Raw genomic sequence first — 20,779 nt, forward strand, 5'->3', positions numbered from 1 at the left:
ATATTGTCAAGTAGGGAATAATCTCAACCAAGTACTAATAAAAAATACACAGAGATAACCTTTACAATGAAATATTTAGAAACCAGGATGAGCCAAGTGCACAGCAAAATCTCACTTGTGCTGCCTATTATTTTCCATTGCCCTGGCTGGTGTCATGCTAGAGTTCCTGTGAGTGATGGGAAGGAGAGGGAAAGGAGGGCAAAGGGTGCTATAAGCGGGTTGGAAAGGGTCTCCAAATGCCCCTCCTTCTCTGACAGTAGTCCTCCTCCCTGTGAGGGGATCTGTCTCAGGCCAGTTGGATGGGGTGAACTGGTAATGGAAAATGGTATTGGGAATACATGCAAGGCTGGGCACACATAAAAGTGGAAGGAAAGGTAATTGTCAGGCTCATCTTACTTCTGATTTTAGAGAAGACAGGGACTCTAGAGGTTATGCAGACACAGAAGCTTGAAATTTAAGAAAAATAAGTTTCTTTGGATATTGGGATATTGGATATTGTACTAATTATAAGGTAAACTCTGAGGGGTATACGATATCTAGACATTCCATGCTCCATTTCTAAATATTTACTGAACTTACATGATGCACCAGGTGCTATGAGTACTATATACATAGCAGTAAACAACAAAACAAGAGGGAATAAGGATTCTTACCTTAGAACCAGATGTCTTAGCAGGAGAAGACAACCAGTAAAATAAATATGTAAATTACAAAGAAAATAGCGACCATTTCTATGGAGTAGTATAAGTCACAGAAATGGCCCTGGTTGTAGTTTTAAATGAATACTCAGGGAAGTCTTTCTGTAAGAACTGGATATATTAGTGAACACTTGAAATATGTAAGACAGAGTAAGCAATAGAAATAAATGCCTTGGGAAGGAACATCCCTGTGAAGAGGAGGACAGCCAACCAGAGCTATATACAAGCATGGCTGTCTTTCAAGTCAGCAAGGATGTTGGTTGGTGTGCAGTGGGGAACAAAGCCCTAACACTAGAAGAATGCCAATAATTTTACTGTGAAATGAGATTGCCATTTGGAACAGCAGGGTTAGTTAATCTGGTGATGGCTATTTGGTTTCTAAGTGGAGACGGTGTGTGTGTGTGTGTGTGTGTGTGTGTGTGTGTGTGTGTGTGTGTGAAGTTCAGGGACAAGATGTGGCTGTTGAGTGTAACATACATGTTAGGATAGAGATAGCATTTAAGGGTATAAGACTTGAGACCATTGGATGGAGGTGGGGGTGGGCTCTATACTCTTTCTAGATGGCAGGAAAAGGGTCCACAAAGACACAGGAATGAAACTCTGTTCAGCCTAACTTAGGTATCAGTGCTGAGCCAATGAAAAGTCTGATACCAGTTCATATATTTTAGCACAGCACAATTCTGGGGGAAAAAAGTTTTTTTGGTAACAGGTAACTCGGCTCCATGAGTACAACAAAACATAAGACATGTTCACATTGAAATGCTTTACAAAGTACATATAGCTTCTTCTGTAACAATGGGTTCTGTTGAGTTAGAAACAATGCTCAAGACCAAGGTCTAGGAAGAGTGACTGTGGTAAACATAGTGTTGTAACGTACAAGTGGCATCACTCACAAGGATGAGCTTTATGCTCTAGAAACAATGTTCAAGGTTTTAGGGGGGAAACACATAATAATCTGATAATAATCTGGGGATATGGTGGAGCAATGGGTTACCAGGCTGTGAACTATATTTTACCCCAACATTCTGGGAGAACAGCCAAGTATCTTCTTCCTTTATAGAGATAAGCTGTTTTTTTTTTTTTTTAAACATTTCCTGACTTCTCCAATGCTTACATATTTGTACAAGGACCTTTTGCCCTCTGCTGTTGGGCATCTGCAAGACATAAAAGGAGACAGCCACAAAAAGATAAACAGTTGCAGAGAGGGAGGAGTGATGAGCAAAGGGGTCAAGACCAGCCTGAGGAACCCCACAGAAACATCTAACCTGAACAAGGGAGAGCTCATGGACCCCATACTGATAGCTAGGAAACCAGCATAGGACCCACCCAGACTCCCTGAATGTGGGTCTCAGTTAGGAGGACTGGGCAGTCTATAGGGGCTCTGGTAGTACATTAGTATTTATCCCTAATCCACAAGTGGACTTTGGGAGCCCATTCTACATAGAGGGATACCCCATCAGCCTAGACACATGGGGGAGGGCCTAGGCCCAGACTTTGATACCTTTCCTAGGGTGCAGAAATGGGATGGGATGGGGTTGGTGGAGGGGACAGGGAAGGAAGGGAAAGTTCTGGAACTGGGATTGCTGGGATTGACATGTAAAACAAGCTTGTTTCAAATTTAGATTTAAAAACTTCTTTTAAAGAAAAAATACCCTTTTAAAAATATTTACCCAAATGATAAAAATAATAAAATAATGTATTAGAAAGAGGGAAGAATATTTCAGCATATCTTTGAAAATGGTGACAAATTATCTGGACAGGATGAGACAAATGAAACTTAGTTGGGCAGAGTCCATTATATTAAATAATCCAAAATAAAATGGCTTAAAATGAAAAACTAAAATGAAAGGAGACAGTCTGGACTGTTCCCTTATCCATGCACCAGGCCAGATAGAATGACTGTGAATATTCCTATGTCCAGGACTTCAAACAAAAGAAAAGGCTCCAGAAAACAGATTTGGGGGTTGGAAATAGGTCTCACAAAGCACAGATTTTTTTGCCTCAGTATACAAAATACTATCTTAACAGCTATGCCTGTCAGCAACTGAAGAGGCTGCCTCTCTGGCTGTTGAAAGTGTCAACAAAATCTGACAATTTTACCTCTTGGGATCCACAACTATTAGCAAGGAAAAGGAAGGATGAGCCCTGCTGATTTAGATATCACCCAAGAGATATATGCTACATCCCAGAAGCCATCTACATATTATTTATATACACTAAATTGAGGGCCTAGTAATTATGTACTTAGACATGTGTTAACCAAGTATGTCTAGGCTGTAGATGGCTGGTAGCTTTGTATTTGAGGAGAAGGCCCCACCCACCCCATGCTCTGTGAGCTTAGAGACAGGCTTCTAATGTCAGGGCAGTCTTAACTACTGATCTCCACAGTAGTCAATTTTTATTTCCACGCCTTGTAGTGTGGAACTTGAAGATACTGCTTGACTGACAGAACAAACTGTACCAGAGACTTCTCAGTTTTTCAGGCAGTCAGCTCTATTATACATGTGAGGGTGGAATGATGGGAGCAAAAGAGGTCAAGGGAGTAGGTGATTGAAGGTAAGTGGGTGGGACTTGCTTAAATTGTGCTACTTGGGCCCTGAACACCCACAAAAGTGTTCCATTTGGGGATGTTAATACAGAAAGTATATGCATAGAATAAAAAGTTTCAAAAGAATTATTGAAAATCACTAGTGGGAAAGTTTATGTATCCCTTGGAGATAAACATAGTATGAATCATACTTAATATATATGAAAGTTTGAGTTCTAAGCCTATTGTGTTTCTATATACAAAAGATTATTGTATTATACTCTTATTGGCATGTATTGGGTTTTTTTTGTTTATACTTCATCTTATCCTATGAAAATGAAAAAGCAGCTTTTCAAGCGTGAACACTCATTATCCACCACCGTAACTAGCTTTGAACAGAGCTGGAGACTCAGTGTGATTCAGAGTTGTAGAAATTTGTGATTTCTTCACAATTGAAGAGCTCAATGGAACCTTAGAAAAGTGACTCCTGAGTCTCTGAGTTGCCTGAGAGGGTTGTTGTTGTTTGTTGTTGCCACTGTGGAAAGCACTAGGTGTTCTCAAATCTTTGATTTTTCTCTTTAGCATATTATTATAAACTTCAAAAAAAATGAGGCAACAAAACCTGTCTTTCTTTAGCCATCTCTAGAATTACACAAGCTAAAAAGCACACAATTCATGTGTCAAGGAAGGCTTTGAGAACAGCTTGAGTGTAAACATGAGGTAGGAGCTAGGTTTCCGTCTTCAGTGTCAGTGAATGAAGAGTGTGGGAGGACAGGAAGAGGGGTTTGGAACACACGACACGACACCTGTGTTGAAAACACTCTTCTGGCTTGCTCTTTATGAACAAGAAATATAAAAGGAGTGACAAAGTCCTGAGGTACAGTCTCAGCTCTTCACCCCTTCACTGTGTCACACTCTGTCTGGCAATGTCTCTGCTAACCGGAGGAACCTCTGTGACCTTAGCCTAATCTCGACTGAATTCCCATCTGAGGTGCTGTACCTCCATCAGGACAGCCTTGAACATACTGTTCTAGTCTAAAAATTGCACTGTTTCACACAGGTGATCTGCTTTTCTTGCCATTTATAGGAGACAGCTCAACAAAGGACAGCATAAGGCACAGATGCTTAAAAAAAAAAAAAAAAAAAAAAAAAAAAAGTACCCAGTTTGGAGTCTGTCCAGCTGTAGGCACTAGGCAGCTTCCCTGAGTACATCCTTCTCTGCTTTCCAGAGAGAGTGAGGAAGGAGAGGTTTTTGTTTTGGTTTTGTTGTTTGTTTTGTTTTCTGCTTTTTAGATTTCTGACTGTATTCTCTCCTCCCTTCCACTTTCCCCCCAGAACTAAAACGCAGAGGATGCCTAGTCTACCTTAAAGAGCATGAGAAAGAGCTCAGTTGTTGAGATTCAGACAGGAGGAATTAAATTTGATCCCCAGAATCCCTGTGAAAAGCCAGGTGTGGTGGTGTGTGCTTGTGAATCCAGTGAGGGGGCAGCAGAGGCAAAGCTGCAAACTTTGCAAACCATAGGCCAGTGAGACATTCCTCAGAAGCTGTGGTGGACAGCTTCTGAGGAATGACACTGTTCTGTGCGTTCCACATATTCACATGGGTACATGTGCACTTGCCCCACACATGTACCTACACATACATGAAAAGAAAAGGAAAATATACTGGATTTTTGTGGCTCCCAGAAATTCTTTTTAGTTCAAGGCAAGGCTTTCCAGTGAAGACTTTGGCAGTGTATTCTCCTGAGCTTTGGAACGGAGCACTCTGCAAAGTCAGGCTCAAGCTTTAAGATGCACAGAAACATGCTCCTTACCCCCTTGTGCTTTGATTTGCTAAAGCTAAAGTAGAGGAGAGACTTAATAACAGAGAAAGTCAATGCTTCTGATTGCCTCACTGGAGATCATAACCCTCCTCAGCCCCACTGTGGTCTTGAGCCAAGCCTTGCTCCTTCCTACTGTGGGACCATTGCATAGTTGCTTATTCCACTTGAAGCTGTCTTTGCCATCTCTGGCCAACCACCCTCTCCCCATTTGCATAGTTAACGTCCCCAGGTTCAGCATATCTCAACTTGAACTTTGCTTCCTCTGTGACCAGTGTGACCCTCATAGCCCCCATCAAAGACATCCTTCTCCAAGGACTGCTAGCAGCCACCTTGCATCTCTTCTTATGGTTTATTTTTAATTAACTTTTACCTCTCTGACCAGGGTTTTTTATACCATGGTTAGGACTTGCTGTCTTTAGCTTCTTATGATTTCCCACTTGGCTGCCATGTAGCAAGTGCTTAGTAAATATATGATGACTTATTGAATGAATGAATGAATGAATGAATGAATGATGGATAGATGCATTGTTTCCACTCTTTTTAGTTTACTTCAGATCTGTTGCAGTCAAAATAGTTGATAGTAGCTTGGAAAATCTTATAACCAAATGCTACTCTGTGGTTTTAGCCCTGTCAGTCGGAAAGGGTGATGGAGCGTACCTGAAGCAGTGATAAAGGCACATGCAAGAAACAAAATTGTGCCAGTAGCTTTCTCTGAGGGCCTCTGGCAAAGAGGGGCAGTCTAGCGCCTGTGGACACTGTAAGAAGCCACATGCCATTTCCAGAGGTGGCTGCAGTGCTTTTGTTTGAATCCATCACAATTTCTAGGTGGATCTTCAATCCCAGATGTTTTAATGATGCTATCAACCAACTAAAAGGAAAGCACTGTGACCTAGGAGGTAGTGAATAAATACCATACAGTGTAGTTTTTATATCCCATCTAAGTAGACTTTTTAAAGGGTGTGTCTAACATTCAGAGAATTCTCAGAAACTTTACTAAAGCTCATCTGTCCTCATAGTGGGCTGGGCTGCATGCTAGGGGCTCTCTAACAGCAGGCTGGGCTGCATGCTAGGGGTCTCTAACAGCAGGCTGGGCTGCATGCTAGGGGCTCTGGAGCAGCAGGCTGGGCTGCATGCTAGGGGCTCTGGAACTGCTGTTTCATGGGTGCTAATTTGAATGATAAGCCAATTTTAAAAAGCATCAAGCAGCTTCAGGTCATTTAGAAGACAGCCAGGAAAAGTCAATAAATGATTATCATCAGAGAAGATGATTGACTGTCCATCATATAAAATATGTTTCCATTTTTAGTGATAAGTATGAAGCTCCTGGCTTTTGGCACACCAGTTAAGCATTCTACCATTGAGCTACCTGCTTTGCCACTACAGTGTATCTGAACAAAATGTTTATGCCCTGGAAGGACTTTGTCTCATTAGATTTTATTTATTTGTTTTGGGAATTGGATGAGAAACAGTGTGACGGCATCCTAAAGAGGATGTCTACCTGATGGTTTTTGTTTTGGAATAGAGTCTCTTGTAGTCCAGGCTGGCCTCAAACTCCTGTATGTGGAAGGTGACTTTGAATTTCGGGTCCACCTGCCTCCCACTGTCTAGTGCTGGATTACAGGCGTGCGCCCCCACATCTGGTGTGATATCTTTACCAAGCAGACAATAGCTGACTGCTTCTCCATTATTTCTTACTCTAAGGAGATGTCAAATTGCTAGAATCAATTGTGAGGACATCTGATACCTTGGAGACTGGAAGATTGGTGTTCCAGAACATGAAATTGATTTTGAAAAGCTTTTGGAAATGGCTTTCTGTAAGGGTTCAGATATATTATAAGTGATACCAGCTGACTCCAAAGAGAACCAAGGTCATACTAACTAGTACTTGAAAATACTTTATACTACTTAAGATGGTTATTTGATTTAGATTTTATACTATTTAAAATTGTTAATTGATTGAAAATGGAAATTGGTTTAGACTTTATTTTACCTTAATTTTATATTGCAGTTAAGATATTATAAATTGTAAGGTGGGCAGTGGTAGTACAAGAATTTAATCCCAGCACTGGGGAGGCAGAGGCAGGTGGATTTCTGTGAGTTCAAGGCCAGCCTGGTTTACAAAGTGAGTTCTAGGACAGCCAAGGCTACACACAAAGAAAATTGTGCCTTCCCCCAAATAAAAGATATTGTAAGTGCATTCCTTTATAAAGCAAAAGTATTTTAAGAAATTTATTACAGAAGGCAAGAACAACTTATTTTCCCTTTGCCTCGGTTAACCCCCAAAGTTGACTCGGTACAGGCTAATGCCTTATGGAGAAATATTCTGCTACCGGAGGGTGTGTTTGTGTGGTTGTGTGAAAAGAAAGCAGATGTTGTGTTGAGCAAAAATTGCAGCTGCTCTGTAGAGTGATGCGAAGGGGCTTCCTTCCCAGGTGTTTGCATGCTGCAGGGTCTAGGCTGGATGCCATGGGAGAGAGCCGGAGAGAGCACAGGACGCTTGCTTTGACTTCACTAGTGTCAGGGCCAGGGCAGAGATCGCTCAGGCTTTGTGGGGAGCAAGGTTCCTGCTGCTCTGCCCCTCTTCCTCCAGAATCAGTAGCTAACCACTTACTAAACCACAGGCTAAAACTTCTAGTGAACTTGGCAATCTGAGTGAGTCCAGTTCACTTAGATTTGAAACATTAAACAAACAAGCAAACAAAAGCGACGAGTCTTATTGCGGTAAATAAGGATCAGGATAAACAAATAGGCCGAATAGATGTTTATTCAGGGAGAAATAACTTACAACTCAGGAAATGTAAAAGCTTCTGCCAATATCCAATATGGGGCTCTCATGAAAGGTTCTCAGGGCCTGTGTGGGCAAGGGCTGATACCACTCACCTTGCCTACTGAAGGCCTTCTGTGCTCCCTCTTCTACTTTCGACCAGCTCTGGGAGGCAGGTGACAGTGGCTCTGCAGGAGAGGGCAGCCAAATCTGAGTTTCCTTGACACGAGGTTTAAACACAGCACTTGCAGGCTGGGGGCAGGCAGGTGTCTCTGTCCACTTTTGGAACTCCTTCTGAGAGGTGCAAATTCCCCCAGGAAAAGAAAATTACCCTGCAGTAAAAGTGAGAGACACAGGAGAGGCATTCCTCCTAGTTTTATCAAATCTTAAAAAGAACATTTTTGTAGTGTGTATAAATAAGAATTTGGGAAAACAATAGGCTGATGCATGTTTATTCAGGGAGAAATCACTTACACCAGAAAGAGATGGCCGCCACTTGTTCCCATCCCAAGGATGCTTCCAGATGCTCTCTATCCGAGCAGGACAGTTTCCGAGCAGGAAGCAAGAGAGAACTGGGGTCCAGGATCCCAGACCAGGTCCCCCCAGGTCATGCACACACCTGCCTCCACACCCCAATGGACATGGTCAGTGCAACAGGTGTGGGCAGGGTGAATATCTCACTACACACACCCCCCTCCAGGAATAATTGTATTCAACTGTAGATAAGAAGACTTTTGGGGATTCAGATACAATTCCTTGAAGGGTGCATCTTGCTGAGTGGCTGCTTCATCTATTGACACATACCCCCTTCACAGTTATAGTTTGCCTATTTATTGTCCATATTTTGTATAGCACATTCTACACAGAAGAAGAACTGAAAGCCACCATTGGAAAAGCCACAGCAATCTTTACAGTAAACCCAGAGCCCATTGAAGACAGGTTCCTTCCAGAGCTCATGTTAATGGTCTAGACCAATGGTTCTCAACCTTCTTAATGCTGTGACCCCTTTAACACAGTTCCTCATGTTGTGGTGACCCCCAACCATACGATTATTTTTGTTGCTGCTACATAACTATAATTTTGCTACTGTTATGTAATATAATCCACAATGTAAATACTGTGTTTTCCAGTGGTCTTTGGTGAACCCTATGAAAGGGTCATTCGATGTTCCCCCAGCCCACCCAATGAATTCATGATTGACAGGTTGAGAACCATTGGTCTAGACTGATGACCTTCCAGTGAAGAAAGTAGATCCAATACTGATTATAGAAGCCCCATGTGCTGTCCTGGTCCCCCAGCATGCATAAAGCAACTCATCCTTTAGGGGCCCCAGCAGTATCTACAGTACTAAACAATACACTATGGGCTAATAGATCCCACCTCTCTGCAGATAGTGGTGCTTTGCTTCTCTTGTTCTTCCTCTGTGAGTTAGGTAAACAACACACCTCAATACTCGGTGCAAACCACCAGACACGGTCAGCTTCTGATTTCCACATCTCTCTGATAATAAAAATGTAAAAGATCATTATAGTCTTCTCTCCACGGCCATCCCAAGGCTGAGAAGGCCTTCCTACCCAAACAATAGATGCAGATAATAGAATACACCTTACTAGGCATATGTAAGGCCTCTTTTTTCAGGGCATGACTTCAGGAACACTGGGGACAGTGTTTCCTTGGGGACTGACGTATTGCAGCCAAGGCCAAGATGTGTGTCAGCACTTCCCTGCTCCTGTGCCAGCTTTCTTGTGCTAGAGTTTTACATGTCCTTCCCATGTCTGGCTGGTCCTTGCCCTACCTACTCCCAGACATGCACTCACTGCATACCCACCATTTCAAGTGGTTCTCCATTTCTAAGAAGCCTAATGCTGCCTGTTTTCCCCTTGACTGCTTAACTCTTGTTTCTTCCTTGTCTATGTATCAAGCACCTTTTGAGTAAGAGAGTTTTTGTAGCAAAGACACAATGTGCCCATTTTATTTGAGCTGCATCATGACATTGTGATACAGAATGAGATCACTCTCATGCACCCATGACTCTCATGCACCCATGACAGACAAAGACTGCAGTGTCTCCTGCAGAGATAGAGGCAAGAATTTGTTCATCCTGCTGTGGTTACAGGAGAGAAGATAGGTGGTAAGAGTTCTGAAGTTTGGGTTTGGAATTTGGTTCTTCCCATTGGTTGCAATTAAAATATGAGTGTTGAGGGCATGCTCCAATTGAACTTTGTTTTCCTTCTTTCTGCAGCCCCTGAGATTCTCCGAGGCTGTGCCTATGGACCTGAGGTGGACATGTGGTCTGTAGGAATAATCACCTATATCTTGTAAGTGATGAAAAGCAGCCGTTGTTCAAACAGACTTTGTATAACGTTTTCTATAAATTAACAATTCTCATGACAACCAAGGTTCCCCTTTGACTTTTTGTGATGTTCCTTTTTACAGTAACCACACTGATAGTGTAGTCCCTACTGATGTGACATTCCCTTTTCCATTAACTGTGCCAATAGCGTAGTTTCACAACCAATATTACTTCTCACTCTTTCATTTTCCTGGAGGGTAAAAGCTGTTCAGGGCTCTTCCCTAACTGATTTTCCTATATATTACTCACATTTGAGGAAATATTTAATGATCATAATAAATGTGAAACTGAAGTCCACCTGCCACACTCCTTCCTTTTATTTATTTGCACCTTGCCAAACAGACCATTGGCTCTTTTAAGAGATCTGTTATTTGTTTCTTAAACTCCAAACTTGCATGTTTCTTATCAGAATATTTCAAGTACATTTACCTATTGATTTATTTTCTTGTATGTTAAGATTCTAAGGGTCTTGGTCTTAACACTGAATGAAATGAGCTGGTAATTCATTCTCTGCTCTCTCTAAGTCCATCCCTGAGCTACTGTCCAATGAGAAATAATTTCAGGATATTTGCAAAGCGGTGATGGAACTGGAGGTAATAGTGCAGGGAATCATAGGTGAAGGTGGCTGTAAGAAAGCCTAAAGTGAACACGAGTACATCCAAGAGTTAATGCACAGTAAGCACACTCGGCAGCCATTTTGAAGGGAATGCAAGTAGTTTGGAGAACCCATAATAATATGCAGCTGTGCAGAGAGATTTTCCAGGGTTCCAACGAGTTGATTATCATAGGTGAGCTACCCTCACCCAATGTGTGTCAGGGTGGCTTAAACAAAAGACATTTACCTTCTCACAGTCTCAGAGGCTGGGAGCCTGAGGTCAGGGTGGCTACAGGGTTGGGCTCTGCAGAGCGGCTTCTTCTGGGGTTTCAGAAAAGTTCCTTTGTACTATGTCCCCACATGGCAGAGTTACATTGTACTGTATTCCCATGGGGCAGAGCAAGAGAGAATCTTAGCTACTGAGCTTTGTGCAAAATACTTCATGATGCCAGGTGTTCTAGTGAAAGCCTTTAATCCCAGGACTCAGGAGGCAGAGGTGGGTGGATCTCTCTAAGTGTGGAGCCAGCCTGGTTTATACAGTGAGCTCCAAGTCAGCCATAGCTACATAATGAAACCTGTCCTGAAAAACCAAAAAATGTACTTCATGATTGGAAGTGGAAAACCCAAACTTCACTCTTCTGGCTAGTTTTATGTCTGCCTGACATAAACAAGAGTCATCTGAAAGGGGGGAACTTCAATTGAGAAAATGCCTCCATATGATCCAGCTGTAGGGCATTTTCTTAGGCAGTGATTAAACATGGAGGACCCACCCCATGGTGGGTAGTGCTATCATCCCTGAGCTGGTGGTCTTGGGTTCTATAAGAAAGCAGGTAGAGCAAGCCAAGGGGAGCAAGGCAATAAGCGGCACCCCTCTATGGCCTCTGCATCAGCTCCTGCCTCCAGGATTCTGCCTTTCAGTGATGGACTCGTAACCTGGAAATGTAAGCTAAAATAAGCCCTTTTCTCCACAGGTTGCTTTCATCATGGTGTTTCACAACAGAAATAGAAATACTAAGACTTACACAAATAAGGATTTGTTTTTGTCTCTGAAATGTGCATGTCCCTGGTTATAACTTTGGGTTGAAATGTACCCTGAATGGTTGAAGCTTTGATGCTATGAGAGAACTTGAGGGACATGAAAATAAAACATTAAGTTGCATTTGTCCTGAACAACTATAATACACAATAAGTGGAAAGGATACTGTCATGGGAAAGGAAGCAGGAAATGATATCATATCCCTGAAAACAACTTCCCCCAGTCCATTACCAAATCAGACAGACTCCTTTCTGTATTTCTTATAGTTCAGACACTTAGGCCTGGAGTAGGTTAGGGATGAAAATGACAGTGCCACTCGTGACTCATTTCTTTTGGTTCCCCACCTCTATCAGCCCTAAGCCCGTGGACATTTCACTTACCTGTTGTTCATACCATGGTGAAGTCCACCTGATAAGGATCCTTGGCATGACTGTGTGCTGTACCACTAAGCTTACAGGGCTCCTTTATTTAGCACTCATGTCCACTCAGTAGGGGACTGGTGATTTGAGGTGTGCCATCTAGACAGCTAAACTCAGCATCGTTGTCCAAATGAGGTCTACTTCCATACATCTACATAAACTCTGGACTTCTTTTCATAACTTCATCAACAGAATATTGTTATTTTATGTGTAGGTGCAGGTGTACATGTGTGTATATGTATGTATTTGTGTGTTCACTCATGTGGAGGCTAGAAGACAGCCTGAAGTATCATTTCTCAAGAACGCTCCTTCATTTTTGAGCCAGAGTCTCTATCATCAACCTATAGTTCACCAAGTAGGCTAAACCAGTTGGCAAGCAAACTGTCTGGACCTTCCCATTCTTGAGACTGCAAGTGCATGCCGCCATACCTGGCCTTTTAAAATGTGGGTTCTGGGGATCATTCTCAGGTTCTCGCTGAGCCAGCTGTGCCATCTCCCCTTCCCATCCTCTTGTGACAACTGCTGCTTTAATACACTTCACTCTTAAATTCTCTGATCAACACCACTTATTTTGTGCTGTGCCTCACTTTTTCTGAAGATGACTTTAGTTTGGAAACAAAGGCCTGTGACTGATCATTTTGGACCTTTGAGAGCTGTAGGATTTGGCTTCTGATAATCGTAGTGATCAGACAGATGTCCTATACAATCGGACACTCAAACCCTCTCCTTCATCCTTCAACACTGCAGTTAATCTCAAAGGTTTGGAGCCACCCTCTGTGGCACGTTTACATGTCAGGCCCTGTGCAGTCCCAATGATTTCCTAAATTTCCATTGCAGTACCACCATGGGAGCATTACACCATGTGTGCGCACAGGAGTCCCACTGTGGGTTGGGTTGAAGTTCTTCCATTTTGACATTTCAGGCTGACATGATATCAATTGTTTGCCTCTGTCATCAAAGAAGAGCCATTGGCATGACTGTGAGGAAGTCATTCGAGGACTGTGACTTTTAAATTATTAATTGACTTTGGATTTCAGAATGGGGAACACAAGGACCCCCCTGAACAGGCTGATTTCTCCAGTATCAGGCAACATTTCCCTAGTGTTAGGGAGGCTTGGAGGGTTAAGGTGAGGGACCCACTCACCCCTGTGTGAATACACTCCCCTCCCACAGATGGATCAGGTGCAGTGTTCTCTGTGCAGACTTAGCAGGTGCAGACCTAGCATGTATAGACTTAGCATGTGCAGACTTAGCAGGTGTAGTCTTAGCAAGTTCAGACTTAACGTGTGCAGACACAGCAGGTATACTGTTTAAGCTTTTTCTCTCACTAGCTCTGCCTTCTCCCAGATGACCCCAGAATGTTTGGACAAGATAAATATTCTCCCATGGAAACATTTTATGAGTACATATGACATGAAAAATGACTACTTAGCAGGAGCTCACATTTCATGAAGCATTTAATTTTTCCATGCTCTGTGGTAACTTGGCTGGCTTAGAGGAAGAATCAAAGAGGGTATCTTTGAACTATTCATTAGTTTCCCACATGGTTTTCAAAGAGCATGTATAATATATGCCTGGAAAGACTGTTTTCCTTTTTTTGCCTAACATAATATTTTTATTGATTATTTTGGAGTTTCACATAATGCACCTCAATCACATTCATTTCCCAGTCTTCCCAGGTCCACCCCGCCCCATTACCTCCTCCAAAGAACAGAAGAAAAAAAAGGAGGGAGGGAGGGAGAAAGAGAGAGAAGAGAGGGGGAGGAAGGGAGGGAAGGAGGGAGAGAGGAAGAAAGGAAGAAAGAGAAGAGAGAGAGGTAGAAAGAGAAGAGAGAGGGGGGAAGGAGGGAGGGAAAGGAGGAGGGAGGGAGAAACGAAGGAAGGAAGGAAGGAAGGAAGGAAGGAAGAAAGAAAGAAAGAAAGAAAGAAAGAAAGAAAGAAAGAAAGAAAAGGAAAGAAGCCAAGTCTAATTTGTGTGGCCCATGTACTCCCTGGAACATGGCTAGCGTCAGTGTCCAGCCCCTTAAAGAAAACTGAGTCCTTCCCCATCCACACCTCACAAGGTGACCTAGAAAGACCATTGATTAGTTTGAGCTACTTTTCCCACCTGTGATCCAGAACTGCTTGCTTGACCCTCACCAGTGCAAGCTTGGAAACCCCAGAGCAGGCTCCAGCTTTTCCTGCCCTCTCTTTTAAGGTGTCCAAGATGCGCCCCTGTTCTCACTCTCTGTTTCTTTTTCTGCAGACCCTATAGTAGAAAGTGTAGGTGAATGTGGCCAGGCATCTATATCTGTGTCTATATCTATATCTATATCTATATCTATATCTATATCTATATCTATATCTATATCTATATCATCTATATCTATATCTATATCTATATCTATATCTATATCTATATCTATATCATCTATATCATCTATATCTATATCTATATCTATATCTATATCTATATCTATATCTATATCTATATCTATATCATCTATATCTATATCTATATCTATATCTATATCTATATCTATATCTATATCATCTATATCTATATCTATATCTATATCTATATCTATATCTATATCTATATCATCTATATCTATATCTATATCATCTATATCTATATCTATATCTATATCTATATCTATATCTATATCTATATCTATATCATCTATATCTATATCTATATCATCTATATCTATATCTATATCTATATCTATATCTATATCTGTGTCTATATCTATATCTATATCTATATCTATATCTATATCATCTATATCTATATCTATATCTATATCATCTATATCTATATCTATATCTATATCTATATCTATATCTATATCTATATCTATATCATCTATATCTATATCTATATCTATATATCATCTATATCTGTATCTGTATCTGTATCTATACCTATATCTATATCTATATCTATATCATCTGTATCTGTATCTGTATCTGTATCTATACCTATACCTATATCTGTATCTGTATCTGTATCTATATCTATATCTATATCATCTATATCTGTATCTGTATCTGTATCTATATCTATATCTATATCATCTATATCTGTATCTGTATCTATACCTATACCTATATCTGTGTGTGTGTGATGCCAAAATAATGAAGTTTTATTTTGAATTAATAGCTTTATCTTTATTTTGCTTTGGTCTGAAATCCAAACTAGAATAATATATCAGACCTATTAACTTTTGTGGATTACTATTTCTGCTTTTTTTTAAATTATTTTTTCTTTATTTTACATATCAATCCAGTTCCCTCTCCCTCCCATCCTCCCATACCCCCTCAACACCCCCCCATCCCATTCCCCACCCACTCCCCAGGGTGAGGCCTTCCAGAATTGAATCATCAAAATCTGTCAAGTCATTTGGAGTAGGGACTAGGCCCTCCCTCCTGCCTCTAGATTAAGAGAGTATCCCTCCATGGGGAATGTGCTCCCAAAGTACTTTTGTGCACCAGGGTTACATCCTGGATCCACTGTCAGAGGTCCCTTAGACTGCCCAGGCCTTCTAACTGAGACCCATGTTCAGGGGTCTGAGTCAGCATAATGCTGGTTTCCCAGCTATCAGTCTGAGGGTTCATTAACTCCTCCTTGTTCAGTTCAGCGGTCTCTGTGTGTTTCTGTAGTGAGATCTTGTCTTCCCTCTCTGCATCTGGATTCCAGTTCGGCTCGGTAGAGACCTGAATTCTTAACTCTTCCATTTTATACTAAATTGGAGCCCTACCAATCTATCTAACACTTTAATTCTTCACGAAAAATCTGCTGGAAAAATCATTGTATAATGTCTATAATATTAGTCATTTTAATTGTTGTATTTTGCGACTTTTGTAGCTTTGAAAGTAAATTTGGTTTTACTGTTCTTAATTCCTGCAGGCGAGGTTGTGTTTTTACATCATCTGTCATAAATTATAAGAAAATAATCACACACTTATACAGATAGTTACTTGCACAGAATGAAAGTAAGATCTTGAATTTTTGCAGAAATTTGATGAGATCTTCCTCTTCTTTTAAAAATATTTGATTCTTTTTTTTTTCTCTCCAGACTTTGTGGATTTGAACCATTCTATGATGAAAGAGGTGACCAGTTCATGTTCAGGAGAATTCTGAATTGTGAATATTACTTCATCTCCCCCTGGTGGGATGAAGTATCTTTAAATGCCAAGGACTTGGTGAGTGTGATGTAGACAACAGGAGATGAATAAGTTTTAATTAAATAGTAAAAGACATTTTAAAACAGGCTGCTTTGACATCATTTTTTTTTAATAACTAAGTTATTTTAATTCAAAAGGAACACCGATGTATTTTCCTTTTAAAGAATGAGAAAATAGATATCCCTTCAGTCCTCATTGGCTGGATCATCATAATATCATTAGTTACAGAGTCTTTACTACTGGGTAAATAGAGAGCGGACTGGAGAGATGGCTTAGTGGTTAAGAGCACTGCCTGCCCTTTCAGAGGCACTGAGTTCAATTCCCAGCAACCATGTGGTAGTTTATAGAGATCCTTTCAAATAACACTGCACTATGGAGTCCAAATATCATTCACACAGAAGTCTGCTTTAATGTGGCTTATTCACCTAAATGTAAATATGCTTTAAATAGATGTAATTTCAAAAGTTTTTAAACTTATTAAAATACTCCCACAGTAGCATGAGCCCTATCACACACCACTGGAATCATAAACAAGATCCACTCTATTAATAGAATGGATTATGGTTTGCTTTGCACTGTTTCACATTCAAGCTAATACTGAAGCCCATTAATAATCAAGAAATTCCCTTTGAGAGAGAACCTTGCCTCTTCTAGTAGAGGATGCTTGTGTGCAATTGAAACTGCTTGTGTACAGTTGCAACCATCATTCCTCTGGAGAGAAAAAAATGTGGCAAAGTGATAGAGTTGATTTTGTAATTATTGAAGGTTAAAGGGGATTTTAGGTGCTTTCTAGTTATGGATTTGCTAAGTGTGCCAAACTTTACAAAGATTTCCAGCTGAACCGCACTGCTAGAACTCACTCAAATTTCTAGAGCCCCTTTCCCAGGCCGCGGCCCTTGAGGTCCTTTTCTCTCTGCGCCGTTGCATGGATCTGTTGCTTTTATAGTGTGAGTAGGGAGGAGGCAGTCTATATGGGTATGTAACCCACTCCTGACCGTCTCTTAATACCCCTGCTTCTTTCCTCCTCCACTACTGCTGTCTCAGACTAACTCCCTCCTGGACCACAGCCACAGCTTCCTGTCTGGCCTCTTTGCTGCTCCTCATGCCCTTCTAAAGTATGCTGCACCCAGAATCCAGAGATCCCTGCCTTATGCTAATCAGTGTGCACAGAAAACAGGCACTCCTATGCAAACACGAAACAGAAGAAGCTTAGAGAAGTTGAGAATAAGATGTCTGCGCCTTATTTAACTTGCTGTTTGATCTCAATAACCTGTTTTCACCTTTTTTCCTGGGTATCTAGAGCTAAAAAAGACCTCATATTTAAATGACTTAGAGTGTCTTATTTTACAAGACCAAAGTCTAGTGAGACTCTGTAGTCTTTACAATAAGTTCACAAGATGAGCTTCACCCAGTGTAGACCTGAGTTTGAATCCCGGCTCTACTGATTACCAAGTATTTGACCTTAGTAGCTAAGGTCTTTGGACATTTTTCTGTTCTTCACTCGTGGGTCAGAGATAATAGTCTGTGGTCCAGTGTGTTTGTGACTGAGCCATGCGTGTAGGCTGGGAATTATTTCATTTGTTGATCTTCCTTGCAACACATTGTCTGTCCATCTTTGCAAACAAGAGTGAAGCTTCCAGAAAGGATTGCCATTAGTTGAAGTTATTCATACCGTGCAAGTCATAACCCTCACACCAATGACTTTCTTCTTTTTATCCTAAAGTGCCTTTTATTCCAGCTCTGAGCTTAATTCCTTCAAGTGCTTTCACTGAGTTATAGAAAATTAACTATAAATCCTGAGAGTCATAAGATAGTATTCAGTAAGGGATTGAACACTAACCCCTTTGTTGGCCATTTAATCCCTGAAAGAATGACAGATGTAGTTTGAGTTCTGAATTCTAAGTGACTTCATAGTGTGTCCTAGAATTATTCAAGTGCTGGTTCTGTCTTCAAAAGGCATCTGGTCAGTAGACAAGTCAGGACCTCATCCTTTGTCCTCTGTGGAAAGTATCTGTGAGTTTGGGGCAGCAGGGCACCCTCAGCTGCTGCTTTCCTGAGGTAGGTCCTTCTGACAGTGTAAGCACATTCAAAGCATGTACTTAGCGCCATTGCTAACAGGTAGCGTAATAGCGGGACATTCACAGTCTGAAGGCAAGCCCATTTTCTCTGAGTCTATATTTCTTTATGGTTGTAGGTCAGAAAACTAATTGTTTTGGATCCCAAGAAACGGCTGACTACGTTTCAAGCCCTCCAGCACCCGTGGGTCACAGGTAAAGCAGCCAACTTCGTACACATGGACACTGCTCAGAAGAAGCTCCAGGAGTTCAATGCTCGGCGCAAGCTTAAGGTAAAGCAGGTGTTTGTTTGTTTTGTTTTAAGATACCTTTTCTTTCTTTAGTACTAGATTATTCATTTTCTGTGACACCAGAGAAAATTGTTGCTTTTCAACTCCTAAGATACTGACATAAAATCACTTAGGGTTTGCTTTTTGTTGTTGTTGCTTGTTTTGTTTTGGTGTGTGTGTGTGTGTGTGTGTGTGTGTGTGTGTGTGTGTGTGTGTCTTATTTACTTTCTCTGTGTGTGCACAGCTTAAAGGCATGTCATGGCATATGCAGATCAGAGGACAGCTTGGGGGAATCAGTTCTCAACTTCCACCACAAAGCTTCGTGGCCTGGGCTTGTTCCTTAACCTACTGAATCATTTCACTGGCCTCTATCACATACGTTATTGCTACTTTTTGTATAACAAGGCACCATTCAAGAAACTGTATTCATTCAGAAAGTTTCTGAACCTGTAATAATTTGAAAACAACTTTTAAAACTATTCTATCTTATAGATAATTACTTAAAAAAAAGACACAGAAAACTACTCTTCAAATACATTAGACTATAAATAGAATGGTGGTTAGATGCATGTGTATAATGTTTAGGACTAACTATATAAACAGCAGATCTAGCTAGAGGCCAAAATTAACATCTTATTGTGTCATCCTTCACAGACCAATAGGAAGAGCCCCTGTGGTCTAATTTTGAAATTACATGCATTAAGTAGCTTTGGCTTAACTATTTCTGAAGATAGTTTGAGCATTGCACTCTTGTTTCTATGACACCAGCCAGCATCATGGGCCTAGTATTCCATGAAATGTCTTTTGGAGAATATAAAACTCTAAGTCACTTAGAGGCACACCTTACTCATGTTTTAAGTTGTCCAGATGACCCAATAATTCTAATTTATATGAAGAGGTTTTACTGCTCTTTCTCCAAATACCAGTTTAGCTGACAACCAATCTTGAAATAATTTACTTTGAAATACTGAGCACTAACCTATAAAACAAAATGGGAATTGTACTACAATTTGGGGTTTCCCATGGAAACACTATTGTATACCTTTCTCTCTCTAATCAGGCAGCAGTAAAGGCTGTGGTGGCCTCTTCTCGGCTGGGGAGTGCCAGCAGCAGCCATGGCAGCATCCACGAGAGTCACAAGGCCAGCCCAGATCCATCTCCAACCCAAGATGTCAAGGACAATACAGCTGTTCTAGGAAAGAAAATGCAAGAGGACCAAGTGGTAGCTGAGGGTGTAGAAGCTGAGATAAGCAAGCTGGAGCCCATGGAGAAAGAGAAAGATGAAGGTGTAAAAGATGAGGAGGCCTCCAGGATGGTGCCTCAGGCACTGGAGGATGGCTTGAAGACAGATGACCTGGCCATGAAGAGCTCAGAGGAGAAGCTGAAGACTGTAGAGGAAGAAATGGACCCCAAAGCTGAGGAGGGAGCCCCTGCTGTGGGACTTGGGGTTCCACAGCAGGATGCAATTCTGCCAGAGTACTAATTCTGCCAGAGTACTAAGTTGGCTTCCCTTAGGTTCAGAGATCAGCCCCAGCATTTTATGTACTTTGTCCTTCAGCAAGGAAGGTGGGGGAGCATGATATGCACTATAGTGATTCTGTTTTGAGGTGCAAAAAAAAAAACATATATACCAGTTGGTAATCCTAATTTCAGTGCATGTGTTTGCTTTATGAAATAATGATGTTTTCTACAGCATGCAATGGATCACTGATACTGATGAATTAAATTTGAAATTCCCAGCCAAAAACACAACACTTAAAAACAAACACTCTCAGCCTTTGATGGCACATATTTGAGATAAAATGAAAAAAAATAGTTTTTCTTGGAAAGCTTAGGCATCCTACACCCTTTAGAAGTCTTCAGAGATGGCAATTCCTTGAATTCAACTCAAACCAAGACACATTGCCATGACTTTCCAATTTCAGTGGGTTCATCTTGGTAGATGGGATGGTTATAAAATATTCCTGTAGAGTGTCCAAAATATCTGTAATGTTGAGATGTTGAAGCATTCTTAGGCTATGAGTACACAGCCCCCTTAAGTGTATGTAGA

General features: G+C 41.1%; 1 protein-coding gene across 2 annotated transcripts in view; it reads left to right on the plus strand.

Annotated features, from left to right (window-relative positions):
• Camk4 (calcium/calmodulin dependent protein kinase IV) overlaps positions 1 to 20,503 on the plus strand; it is a 203,472-nt gene extending 182,969 nt beyond the window's left edge. For both annotated transcript variants that reach the window (XM_051202350.1, XM_051202351.1), the window contains 4 exons: positions 10,055 to 10,130; positions 16,277 to 16,403; positions 18,580 to 18,732; positions 19,790 to 20,503. In XM_051202350.1, coding sequence (XP_051058307.1) covers positions 10,055 to 10,130; positions 16,277 to 16,403; positions 18,580 to 18,732; positions 19,790 to 20,212 — 779 coding nt within the window. In that variant the 3' untranslated portion in view covers positions 20,213 to 20,503. The remainder of the gene's footprint in view (positions 1 to 10,054; positions 10,131 to 16,276; positions 16,404 to 18,579; positions 18,733 to 19,789) is intronic.
• Positions 20,504 to 20,779: the final 276 nt, after the last annotated feature.

This window comes from Phodopus roborovskii, unplaced genomic scaffold, assembly GCF_943737965.1.
Source record: "Phodopus roborovskii unplaced genomic scaffold, PHOROB, whole genome shotgun sequence".
NCBI lineage: Eukaryota > Metazoa > Chordata > Mammalia > Rodentia > Cricetidae > Phodopus > Phodopus roborovskii.